The 14019-nt window shown below is 40.9% G+C and overlaps 1 protein-coding gene across 2 annotated transcripts in view; it reads right to left on the bottom strand.

Moving 5' to 3' along the window:
• The window catches only part of LOC124258322 (probable sodium/potassium/calcium exchanger CG1090), a 66289-nt gene that overhangs the window by 43666 nt on the left and 8604 nt on the right, over nucleotides 1–14019 (bottom strand). For both annotated transcript variants that reach the window (XM_046692408.1, XM_046692407.1), the window contains exons 2-4: nucleotides 13719–13919; nucleotides 5224–5324; nucleotides 4345–4431 (exon numbers count right to left, since the gene is read on the bottom strand). In XM_046692408.1, the coding sequence (XP_046548364.1) occupies nucleotides 4345–4431; nucleotides 5224–5324; nucleotides 13719–13919 (389 nt within the window). The remainder of the gene's footprint in view (nucleotides 1–4344; nucleotides 4432–5223; nucleotides 5325–13718; nucleotides 13920–14019) is intronic.

Below are 14019 nucleotides of genomic sequence, written 5' to 3'. Positions count from 1 at the left end.
GAAGATGAGTGTGAGGCAGAGGTGAGGAAGAGGCCAAGTGTGAGGAAGAGGTGAAGATGAGTGTGAGGCAGAGGCAAGTGTGAGGCCAAGTGTGAGGAGGCGAGAGTGTGAAGAAGAGTGTGAAGTGTGAGAGGAGGTGAAGATGAGGAAGAGGTGAAGATGAAGAGGTGAGAGGACAAGTGGTGAAGTGTGAGAAGAGGTGAAGGTGTGAGGAAGAAGAGGTGAAGAGTGTGAAGTGAGGTGAAGGATGAGTGTGAGGCAGAGTGTGAGGGAAGAGGTGAAGATGAGTGTGAGCCAGAGTGTGAGGAAGAGGTGAAGAGAGTCCAAGTGTGAGGAAGAGGTGAAGATGAGTGTGAGGCAGAGGAAGAAGCCAAGTGTGAAGGAAGAGGTGAAGATGAGTGTGAGGCAGAGGTGAGAAAGTGAAGAGGTGCAGAGTGAAGAAGGGTGAAGGTGTGAAGATGAAGCAGAGTGAAGGAAGAGGTGAAGGTGAAAACATAGAGGTGAAGATGAAGATGCAGACAAAGGTGAAGTAAACAGAGGTGACAAAGTGAAGATGAAGCAGAGGTGAAGTGAAGATGAGGCAGAAATGAAGACAAGGCAGAGGTAAAGACATTTAACAGACCACCTTTTCCAGCGTATAATACAATGCCTATCAAAAACTAAATAGAACTGAAAAGGTAAATAATCTTGTCTAGGGATGTTTAATTGCAAATTTGACGTCTTCACTGACAAAGTCAGTGTTCATTCACAAGAAGCGATATAATGTCATTTTCTTACCACCAGAAAAGTTTGACAAAAGTGTAACCTGTAGATAAGCCAACATCTTCTACAGACTGCAATCTTTTGGTCTACGGTTATATATGGTAAATAACAAATTTAAAAGCAGACCACCTCTTTACAGCACATTAAAACAGTCTGCCTTTTGGATCAAACCACCTTGACCACCTTTTCAACAACACATCAGACAGTGAGTTAGGGAGTATGGTTTTTCGCCGCTTTTAGCAATATTCCAGCAACATCAAGGCGAGGGACACCAGAAATGGGCTCTAGACATTATACCCATGTGGGGAATCGAATCCAGGTCTTCGGTGTGACGAGCAAACGCTTTAACCACTAGGCTACCCCACCGCCTCTCTGCAGATAGCAGTGACAGAGTCTTCAGTTTTGGCTCAGCTGTGTCCTGACTCTATAATTTCGAAGCTCTCTTAGCACTAAGATAGTGCCATACATTAACATTAACTTACGACTAACTTAAGAGAGCTGAGAGCTTCGGAAATCCAGGCCCTGGTCTCTACAATGACCTTAATCATCACTGATGATGACCACCAAATATTCTGGCAATACAATGACGTTATACTGAAAGCATATGCTACATCTTGCCTGTCTTCAAGGGTTTATTGTTCAACACAACAAGCTACAGATAGCATGTCCTTATCACAGCCATCTGTAGCAGCACAAACATGATGACACAGCAACAGAAATGAAAAGGTACTTGTGCTGAAATGTCACAATAGAGCCTGGCAACTGAGATAGCAACAACACTTCAGCATACATAATGTGACCTTAGAGTTGCCCAAGCACCATGCACACAACTCGCCTGGGGAAATCTGTCTATCATATCTGAATAACCAGAGCAACATGTGCAGGACTTGTCTCGGGATATCAGTTCAGCCCATATACCATGATATCAGAATAACCAGAGCAACATGTGCAGGACTTGTCTCGGGATATCAGTTCAGCCCATATACCATGATATCAGAATAACCAGAGCAACATGTGCAGGACTTGTCTGGGGATATCAGTTCAGCACATATACCATGATATCAGAATAACCAGAGCAACATGTATCGGGATATCAGTTCAGCCCATATACCATGATATCAGAATAACCAGAGCAACATGTGCAGGACAATAAACAATAAAACAATACATTTTCAGATAAATACATCTGTAAAGGATTCTAAGACCGCATGATCATATGTATCTGAAGCCCTGCATGTTATCAGAATAACAAGAGCAACATGTGCAGGACTTGTCTCGGGATATCAGTTCAGCCCATATACCATGATATCAGAATAACCAGAGCAACATGTGCAGGACTTGTCTCGGGATATCAGTTCAGCCCATATACCATGATATCAGAATAACCAGAGCAACATGTGCAGGACTTGTCTCGGGATATCAGTTCAGCCCATATACCATGATATCAGAATAACCAGAGCAACATGTGCAGGACTTGTCTCGGGATATCAGTTCAGCCCATATACCATGATATCAGAATAACCAGAGCAACATGTGCGGGACAATAAACAATAAAACAATACATTTTCAGATAAATACATCTGTAAAGGATTCTAAAGACCGCATGACATATCGTGCATATTTTGTATCCGACATGCACCGATACACCCCGATCACGAAGCCCCTGCATGTTATCAGAATAACAAAGAGCAACATGTGCAGGACTTGTCTCGGGATATCAGTTCAGCCCATATACCATGATATCAGAATAACCAGAGCAACATGTGCAGGACTGGTCTCGGGATATCAGTTCAGCACATATACCATGATATCAGAATAACCAGAGCAACATGTGCAGGAGTACCGGGATATCAGTTCAGCACATATACATGATATCAGAATAACCAGAGCAACATGTGCAGGACTGGTCTCGGGATATCAGTTCAGCCCATATACCATGATATCAGAACAACCAGAGCAACATGTGCAGGACCTGTCTCGGGATATCAGTTCAGCCCATATACCATGATATCAGAATAACCAGAGCAACATGTGCAGGACTTGTCTCGGGATATCAGTTCAGCACATATACCATGATATCAGAATAACCAGAGCAACATGTGCAGGACTGGTCTCGGGATATCAGTTCAGCACATATACCATGATATCAGAATAACCAGAGCAACATGTGCAGGACTTGTCTCCGGGATATCAGTTCAGCCCATATACCATGATATCAGAATAACCAGAGCAACATGTGCAGGACTTGTCTCGGGATATCAGTTCAGCCCATATACCATGATATCAGAATAACCAGAGCAACATGTGCAGGACTTGTCTCGGGATATCAGTTCAGCCCATATACCATGATATCAGAATAACCAGAGCAACATGTGCAGGACTGGTCTCGGGATATCAGTTCAGCACATATACCATGATATCAGAATAACCAGAGCAACATGTGCAGGACCTGTCTCGGGATATCAGTTCAGCCCATATACCATGATATCAAGAATAACCAGAGCAACATGTGCAGGACTGGTTTCGGGATATCAGTTCAGCCCATATACCATGATATCAGAATAACCAGAGCAACATGTGCAGGACTTGTCTCGGGATATCAGTTCAGCCCATATACCATGATATCAGAATAACCAGAGCAACATGTGCAGGACTTGTCTCGGGATATCAGTTCAGCACATATACCATGATATCAGAATAACCAGAGCAACATGTGCAGGACTTGTCTCGGGATATCAGTTCAGCACATATACCATGATATCAGAATGACCAGAGAAACGTGCAGGACTTGTCTCGTGATATCAGTTCAGCACATGTACCATGATATCAGAATGACAAGAGCAACATGTGCAGGACTGGTATGGGGACAAAATATACAAGGTGGGCATAGAAGAGTCAGTAATATGTGCTCTTGAACAGATGAGTTTTCAGCGACTTTTGAAAGCTGTTAGGGAGTCAGAAAGTTTAATGACAGATAGAGAATTCCAGAGACATGAAGCATGATCACTTGCAAAACGATGCCAAACTGATCTTGGAGGCTGTTAACAAGAATTGGTTCTGGGACTGAAGAATTCCGGCTAGGGTGTATTCTGAGATGAGATCAGTGAGATAAGCTGCTTCAAGTCAACACGAGATGCAATAGGAAACCAATGTAGGGATTTCAGGAAAGGAGTTATGTGATCTGACTTGGATTTTAAAGATACAATGCGAGCAGCTGTATCCTTACATCTTAGCAGTTTGTACAGTTAGGCTCTGTTGAGACCTATCAGCAGTCCATTACAGTAATCTAATCGAGACTAGAAAATCTTTCTTCTGTAGTAATGTACTTTCGGATGTTTCCAATCATGTACAGAGGAGAGTAGCATGTTTTACAGAGTCTGTCTACTTGAGCTTCCATGGAAAGATCTGAATCAATCCAGACACCAAATCTTTCACAAGTGTAGAAAACGTAGGTTGGGAAGAGCCGATATTGACCTTACTGTCTATTATCCCAGTCAAGAGTTGAAGATTTCCAACAAGTAGGAAAGTTTCAACTTTAGTTGAGGCAATTTCCATCATTGACCATTATCCCTCTATACTCACCGTGCCCGCAAAGAGTCCGCAGATACTGATGACAAACATGACGTTGTAGATGGCCGAACCTACCACTGTCCCCAATCCCACATCATCCTGAAACAAGACACAATCTTGACATGACTGAAGCAGACTTAGAGCAGAGTCACCACACCAATTTCAACAAGGCCTTGATGGACTATTGCTTACACACCAGACATTATCAATTAACCAGAGAGTGAGTGAGTGAGTTTAGTTTCACGCCGAACTCAGCAATATTCCAGCTATATGGTGTCAGTCTGTAAGTAATCGTGTCTGGACCAGACAATCCAGTGATCAACAGCATGAGCATTGATCTATGCAGCTGTGAGCCAGTCTGTTCCCCTTTCATATACCACTTACACATTTAGAATCTATAGTGACTACCCAATCCCCTTATTCGTTAGCCACATTTCCAAACAGGCCAGTTACAGCACTTTCACTTGTCCTTAACTTTGTCATTTGAAATGAAGGTCTACTACCATGAGACACAGCTATGAATGGAACATTTTACAAACTGAAATGATCTTACTCATGTTAATGAGGTCATAAATTGTAGAGCAGATTGGATTTTATACTTCTTCCAAGTATACTCATTCAATGTATTTGTCCAAACTTGACAACGACAGAAGAAAAAAACTCTGACCAAGCACAATGGAAACCAATGAGGTTATAAAAGCAAGCAACTACAATCACTCAGTGCTTGCTGGTCACCTGACTACAGTTCTCACACAGGACCCAGAGCAAGACACTTACCACAGCACACAGTAGGCCTTTGGCAGCCTGGTGAACATGAGTTAAACTCATTACTGCGTGAGTGCGAGGTTAACACAATACCGTGATTCAATCAGTTGACCCTATGTTCCTCACCTTGGCTATGAAGACCCCTATTACAGCTGTAGCTAGCTCAGGAGCGGAACTCCCAGCTGCCATGAAGGTTGCACCAGCTACATCAGATTGCAGGTTTAGATCTGAAACAATTCAAGCAGCTCCATGATGCAAGCAAACTACAAGTAAAACTAAAGGGACAGACCCTAAGCTATCCTTTGGAATATCATTTGGTATATGTATGTTTATAAACAATTGTTGGGGATAGGTCAGGTATATTCTTGCAAAAAGTGACATAGGAAATTCAGAATTTAAACAGTAAATGCTAATTAAACAATTCCGCACTTGGTTTATCAGTATGAGTTGCTGACAACAACCGGCATCTTAAACATGGCTGATTGTATACAATCTGCTAGAGAAATACATTTGTCTCCAGAGTAATAGTAAAATATGTATTGGTCAAGCATGCCGGAAGTGTAAATAAGCCAAGTTGCCATGTTAAATATACTCTTTAATGTAGTGAGTAAGTTGGGTTATACGTAGCTTTTAGCAATATTTCAGCAATATCACGGCAGGAGACACCAGAAATAGGCTTCACACAATATACCCATGTGGGGAATCAAACCTGGGCCTTCGTCATGACGAACAAACACTTTAACCAATGGGCTACCCCACTGCCCCCACCCCTTGATGTTACAAAAACCTCAAACATGACCTTGGCCCATGGTAGCATCAGGGGTGGTGGGGTAGCCTAGTGGTTAAAGCGTTGGCTCGTCACGCCAAAGACCCGGGTTTCGATTCCCCACATGGGTACAATGTGTGAAGCCCATTTCTGGTGTCCCCCGCCGTGATGTTGCTGGAATATTGCTAAAAGCGGCGTAAAACCAAACTCAGTCAGTTAGTCAGTGGTAGCATCAAAATTGGTGGTAGAGTTTGTAAAGATACATGTAAATGTAAAGATTCATGCTTATTGACATGAAACCATTGCTCAAAAACTGAACTGAAGACGTGATGATATAACCATGACTTAAGGTGACCTACTCCTTTGTCAATCTTTGAGAAGGTACTACACCAATTTTAATACTTCTTGTTAAGTGTAATTACAAAGTTTTGAGTGACCTTTTATCAATTTCATGACCTGGACCATTGACATTCTCCTGACATCTTTCTAACAAATTCCCACGGGCATTTGGAATGATAATCTCTGATGTCAACAATCTTTCTGTAGTCATCAAGAGATGGTAGTGGCAGTCGTTGTAAAATGTCAAAGAAAAACAACTGCTATTGGCTAAGACAATCAGGGCCTAGATTTTCGAAGCTCTCTTAGCGCTGAGATAGTCGTAAGTGCCATACATTAACATTAACTTACGACTATCTTAGTGCTGAGAGAGCTTCGAAAATCTAGGCCCTGGTTCCTCTGTCTAACAATCTAACTGACCTCATCTCTGAAATGCCTGGCTATATGGAGGTGCATCAGAGTTACAACATTTGTCAGTGAGACTGCAGAAAAACACAGGGAGATAACTGTCTAACAGCTATTGACAATATTCTCTTCATATCCCAGTAGGTTTGGTAAATGCCAGGCATACCACAAACCTATGCTGGAACATGTTCTCATGAATTGTTTCCTGATACTGTTGTGGGCTCAAACAGGTTTGGGTGAATGGCTTCATGACAGCGTTGTGGGCTTTAAGAGGTAGCTTTTCATTTTGGAGTTAAAAGCTTTGACACTAAATCAGAATAAAACTAGAGCAGAAGAGTGCAATCAATCTCCAGCACTTTCATAAATATTCACACACCTCCATGATGCTTCTATCACTTTCAGACTATCAGTGCCGTGTCAATGAACCTCTTGCAGCCTTATAAGAACATCAGCACTGGATTCAGTGGCTTAATCATCTCTGCCATGGTGTGATTACTAGTTGGTGTAATTATGGAGCAGCAACAGCAACTGCACCATTCACTGCCAACATCATGGCGTCTGCATCAGTCTACAGTCATTCTTATTGCAGTACTCTACATTCAAGTATTTTACATTCAGATCTCCTCCAAACCTACAGCAAATGCACTCATACGGTCACTAAAGGGTGTTCCTGGTTTGAATGGGATCTAGCACATGCATGTCCTATGACACCTGGCCAAACTAAACTAGGAGGACAGAATGGGTGATCAGCGATGTACACATTGCAGAGGTTGACTCTCTGCAAGGTACCTAGACTGATTCACACTAGGTCCCTTAGCAGTAGTGAGTTGGGGTTTACGTCACTTTTACAATGTTCCTGCAATACCACAATAGGGAGACACCAAAAATAGGCTTTGCACATTATGTGGGGAATCAAATCAAACATCCTGTGGGGTAATCAAACATCCTGTGGGGAATCAAACCTGGGCTTTCAGCATGACAAGTAAATGCTTAACCACTAGGCTACTCCACAACCCCCTTAGGACCCTCAGCACACTAAAACCTAGTGCTTGAACTTCAATGACCACTGATTCCATAAACTTCCAAAGAAAGTGATGGCTCTCAAACATGCTTCAAGTTGACAATCAAATCTTCAATAAACACACCCTTTCATGTTCTTGACGTACACTGCAAATATTTGGGTGTGTACTAGTGTCAGACCATTGGTCCTGCAGACGTCCCGCCTAGTTAAAAGATACTTCTCAATAACAAACAGTATGTTTATCAGCAATTTGATTATTTGACACATGCCCAATGCCTACTGGTACACTGAAATTTTGGCCAACTAGCAAAAAATCAGATGGTATCATTTTTTCACATTGTTAACAGTTAAGAGTCTTTGGGACTACCATTTGTTATCAGACGTCACACTGGTTTGAAATAAATCTACAAAATGACGATGTTTGGAAAATAGGTTAACAATTACAAGCATGGGTGTGCTACTGACAGCCTAATGCAAGCAGTACCTAGACTTCTCAACCATTATCAATCATCACAGCTTAGCATTGAATGAACTTGGGGACGCTTTGGACAAGACCTATTACTACTAGTTGTGAAGAAACCTATACTTATGAAACTAAAACCTGCATTCCTCTAACAATATGTATTGATAATATCTAAAAACACAATTACTGTTTTCCATCTGTCTAGCTCATCAGCTGATGAAACCTGCATGTTTTATACACATGCTATTTGCTAATACAATAATATTCCACCAGTTTCCATTATAGCTGATGATACTGGAAAAACACCTATCTGAGAAGCCGTATGCATGACTTCCAATGGTTCAAACTTGACATTTACAATAAGAAAAACAACATGGGTGAAAATGATCAGCCTGCACCACATGGCCTTGACCTTACCACATTTCAGGGACAGACAGATTGAAGTCGATTAAGAATTTATGCACTTCCAGATATTAAATTTTTCCATCGAAAGGTCACATCTTAGACTGAGAGCAATGATTCTGCATGCTAGAAGACAGAAACCAACTTTAATATTGGTCTCTTTGCCATTATCACGTGCTAGCACTTTCAAGACAATGCCCATCACCAGGCCTTGGGGATTATCTCAGTCTGCTATTGATTACCTGACATTGACAACAATCCCACACTGATCAGGTACGGCTGAGACTGCTGCAATACAATCCTGAGCAAACAGACTTGTTGGATCAGGCCTAAAACAGTGTATATGTATACACAGAGCCACAACACCACCAGCAGATGTCATCGGGTGCAAGTCAATAGCAGTGATGAGGAGGCAGTTTCTGTACAGTTGTGGTACATGTAAAACTGTACCAGTCAATAGTACAATCTCTGATCTGTAGGGACAACATTCAGACCTCATTATAACAGAACTTTAAATCTGTACCTACAACATTCACACATCTGATAAAACAGACCCAGATCTGTTCCTACAACTTTCACAGAACTAAAAAAAAATCAGATCTGTACCTACAATACTCACAGAACTCATAAAAGATTGATTGATTGATTAACACCGCACTAACGCATTCCAGCTATAGGGCATCGGTCTGTAAATAATCGACTCTGGACCAGACAATCCAGTGATCAACAGCATGAGCATCGAAATTCACAATAGGGATACGATGACGTGTCAACCAAGTCAGCGAGTCTGACCACCTGATCTTGCTTGTCGCCTCTTACGACAAGCACACTCATAAAACAATCTCAGATCTGTTCCTACAACATTCACTACGCAATATCTAACCTGTGTGTTCAACATGCTACAATAACTACGGCACCCCTACTGCAACTGTGCTTTTACCAAACTATTGAAACATTCCCCACAAATACAATACTTGTATACCCTATACTATATCCCCCTTTGCTGCCTGAAATGGCACCATAATTGTGTTTGGGTGACAATACATCAGTCGTGCTACAACATTGACATACAGACTGACAATCAATCCAACATGACTGGAGATTCAATCATACTTCATACCACTAACTAGGTTTATCTGGAGCGAGTCTCATTAAGCACATTCCCCTTAGCTGTCATCCATCCTTGTTTCACACCAACCTGAGACATCATTAAGCATCGCCTCGGCACTGTCGCCTACCAGTGCTTAATGTCATATTTATCAGGGACAATGCGCTAAATGTCAAATATCCTGAAATATTTGCACTTAAAATGAACTGTTTTGGTGTCAACTTGATGCATAATGTTGTTGGTTACATTTCTGAGGATTGTATACTGTCATTGTATTATTCTTTAAATCTTTTTCACTTTTAATCAGTCAGTATGATGTAAAGCTGGTTTTAGCAATATTCCAGAAATATCAACAAAGGGGCACCAAAAATGGGATTCACTCATTGCAATCATGTTGAGCATGGAACCTGGGTCTTCGGCATTATGAGTGAATGCTTTAACCATTAGGCTACCCCCCCGCCCCTTCTGAGCAAACGGACGCCGCTACCCACCGCTCTGAGCCCACCGCTACTCCCACCTTCTTCTGCTGAGATTCGGCTAACCCACTACACATTTTTTTCGCTTTTAAGAAAATGCATCCCCACATACATTTGTATTTTAATGCAATAAGAAATCTGTGTCCCGCCATGGGTCTTCATACCCTCAAAGTTTCAGGATTATTCATGTAGCTGGTCAAACATTAACAGTCCAACTACAGATAATGCATTACATAATAAACCCACTTTCACCTTTAAAATCCATGTGAGTTAAAGATACAAAAACACATTGACACCAGTGTCACATGCCATCATAAATGTTGGAAGAATCACACTTGTTTCATTTCAATAGCGCATGTTACAGTCTAACACAGTACATTCCTTAAAGGTCTGCATTGACCCGTTAAGATCTGAGTATGAATGTGTCTTCAGCAACCCATGCTTGTCGTAAGAGGCTACTAACAGGATCAGTGGTCAGACTCACCGACTTGATTGACACATGTCATCGTATCCCAATTGTGTAGATTGATGCTCATGCTGTTGATCACTGGATTGTCTGGTCCAGACTCGATTATTGACAGATTGACGCCATATAGCTGGAATCTTGCTGAGAGCAACGTTATACAACAAACCAAACCGAAGGCCTGCATTACAAAAGTGCAGCAAGGTAGTTTACTTGACAAATATCTTGCAACTTAAAGTCACCAAGTGTCCTTCCTAAGAATTTTTTAGTTATGAGAAGGGAAACAGATCCTAAGGATGTTTGGACATTTAGCTCATATATTGCTACTCACAAGCTTTGAGTGGGATAGACATTTGACATACTGACAACTCTCCAACATGAAGGGGCATATACACCAAGATCCTGCCATGATAACCTCAATCAAGAAAATAATTGTAATCCATAATTGCATTTTCAACTCCCTGGAGAGTATTCACAAACTGCCAATTGGAACCATGGGAATCACAGTGTAATATTAACCTTCAAGTATGTGATGTGTGTGAAACTCTTGAATGTGGACTTTCTACACTACAATCATCTCAACACAGGGGTTCAAAAATCCCATCGCCCGGCGAGAACTGTACAGTAAGGTTGGGGAAACACTATTTTCCATTTATGCTGTCTCTACATCTCCCGAAATAACTTCCTGCTCCAAGAAGCAACACCCACAATGTGTGGAGACGTCACCACCGGGAGCATGGCAAGGCATCACTAAAGACACCATACAATAATGACACCATACAAGAAAACAATTGGCTCAACAGATACAATGTATTTACTTTACCAAATTGTTCCACTGTCAAGGATATAATAGTCTTTGAACGGCATTTAGAAGTATATAATACATCATATGATTGATCAGCATGATGTCAGTGCTAGTCTTGGATTTAAATATACAAGATGGTTCATTGATCCTGGGGTTAAAAAATATACCATTGCCTGACGCCCTGGTCAAATGGAATTCTCTCGTCAGTCAAGTAAATATCCACATTAAACTTTACCGTGCTACAGTAGTGCCAGACTACTGAAATGTATGTATTTTGATGAGGAAATAAAAATGCAATTGTCTGTTGTTTATAAATGATAAAGATTATTTGCAGAAGAAACCAATTTGTTAATTGTGGTCAAGTGAAATTAATATTTGGTCAAGTGGATTTTGAAAGTTTACTGGACCTGTGTCCAATGGAGTTTTGAAAAAAAAAAATCAACCCCCGTGATCTATTCTTATACAAACAATCAATCTGTCTCCTTGTGAAGAATCTGAAACGTTAGTTGTTCAAGCAGAAAAATAATAGTTAGTTTAGAGATGATTGCCCTAAAACTCAGATTATCTGGTGAAACAGAATTATAGATTATTTTTTTATTTCCATTCTTCAACAAGAAAAAGCACCAATGGACTGAATACCAGACTAAGATACAACTAATGCAGGACTGACATGGAACTTTGGCAGAATTAACACAGAACTAATGCAGAATTAACACGGACCAGCGCAAAACTAACACAGAACTAATACAGCACTGACACAGAACCCATACACTATTGACATGGAACTAATACAGGATTAACACAGAACTAATACAGGGTTAACACAGAACTAATGCAGAATTAACACAGACCAGTGCAGAACTAACACAGAACTAATACAGCACTGACACAGAACTAATACAGCACTGACACAGAACCAATACAGCACTGACACAGAACCAATACACCACTGACACAGAACTAATACACCACTGACAATTATTGGAACTAATACAGGATTAACACAGAACTAATGCAGAATTAACATGGACCAGTGCAGAACAAACACAGAACTACTACAGTACTGACACGGAACTAATACACCACTGACATGGAACTAATACAAGATTAACACAGAACTATTGCAGAATTAACACGGAACTAAGAATTAATGCAGAACTCACACGGAACAAATACAGGATTAACACAGAAATAATGCAGAATTAACACAGACCAGTGCAGGACTGACACAGAATTAATGTAGGGTGTATACAGGATTTATACAGGATTAATGAAGGGTATAAACAGGATTTATACAGGGATGAAAGAGGACTAACAAAATATTAATGCAGAGCACATACAAGATTCTTACAGGATTAATGCAGGGTACATATGCGATTCATATAGGGTTATTGCAGGGCATATAAGTGATTCATATACTATTAATGCAGGACATATAGATGGCTCATACAGGATTTATGCAGGGCATATACATGGTTCATACATGATTCATACCTGTCTAACTGAGGACTAATAGAGGGTACATATGGGATTAATACAGGATTCTTACAGGGTGAACACAGAATAACACCAAGAACAGACACCATTGTCAACAAGGTAATAATGGAGAATGAAGCTGAAGGCATGCCTAAAATCGAAAGGTCAGCCATTTTCAGAAATCTAGTTACAAGAGAGCCGCCAGCCCGTGGGGAGACAGCCATGTTCTCCAGACTGTTGGTCAGTCTGCCACTGTAATGTTCTCAACAAGCACTCTGTGACACAGCTAACGGTAATATGTGGCTAACAATGGAATTAGGAGGACAGGCGTTTTTTCTCTTCCACTGTGCCCATCACCTTACTTCCAAAGTCTTGCTTTAGGTCAAGGGGTCAAAGATTCATAAAGTTTCAGGCAAACATTGAGCGACTGATGTAAACGTGAAAGCAATTAACAAGATTAATTAAGGAGCCCTACTCAGGATGTTACTGACATGCAGAATAACCTTCTCACAATTAACAAGATTAATGACATATCTGTCCCTTGCAAAATAATGTCCATAAGCTCCTTTAATGTATTTTGACATAATTAATTTAATTCTTTATAGCAATTGGTGATTGTGAGAGTATTTGCAGGTGCACTGTTCATGTTGCAGTGTCTTACCTAGATGTAATGATTATACGAAACAGATGTTTCAAATATCTCATGAAAAAACATGAACATGTCAATATTTTGAATACTGAATATCTAAGGTTGAAAAGCTGACTTGGAAATATTACTGAACATCTGCGTTGTTTGTCTCATATAACGTAAATCATCATGTTTCTGTCTAGGCTACTCCCACAAGTAAACAGACACGTTTGTGCTCTACACACCTGGCACCAGCAGACATGAATACTTACGATCACAGAGAATTTCCAAGGAAGGCACAAAATAGTAATCACACACAATGGCCAGGGCCAGGAACATGTATACACATATGAGGATATGGACAGCTATGGCTCCTTGTTGGCGCTGTTGCTGTGTGAAGAATCCCTTGGGAAACTGTTCCACTGCTCGTGGTGTGCAGTTGGGCAGGGTCGTCAACAGGTGCCGTGACAACACTGGAACAAACAAGAAAATATATATACCCGATTTATGGAGGAATGATGAAATGAACATTGCTACATAAATCATTAAGAAATAATTGTTGCAGGTTTTGAA

Source organism: Haliotis rubra, unplaced genomic scaffold, assembly GCF_003918875.1.
Source record: "Haliotis rubra isolate DU_JTF1 unplaced genomic scaffold, ASM391887v1 Scf69, whole genome shotgun sequence".
NCBI lineage: Eukaryota > Metazoa > Mollusca > Gastropoda > Lepetellida > Haliotidae > Haliotis > Haliotis rubra.
Note: the sequence above shows the minus strand (reverse complement) of the source record. Positions and strands in the feature narration are given on the sequence as shown.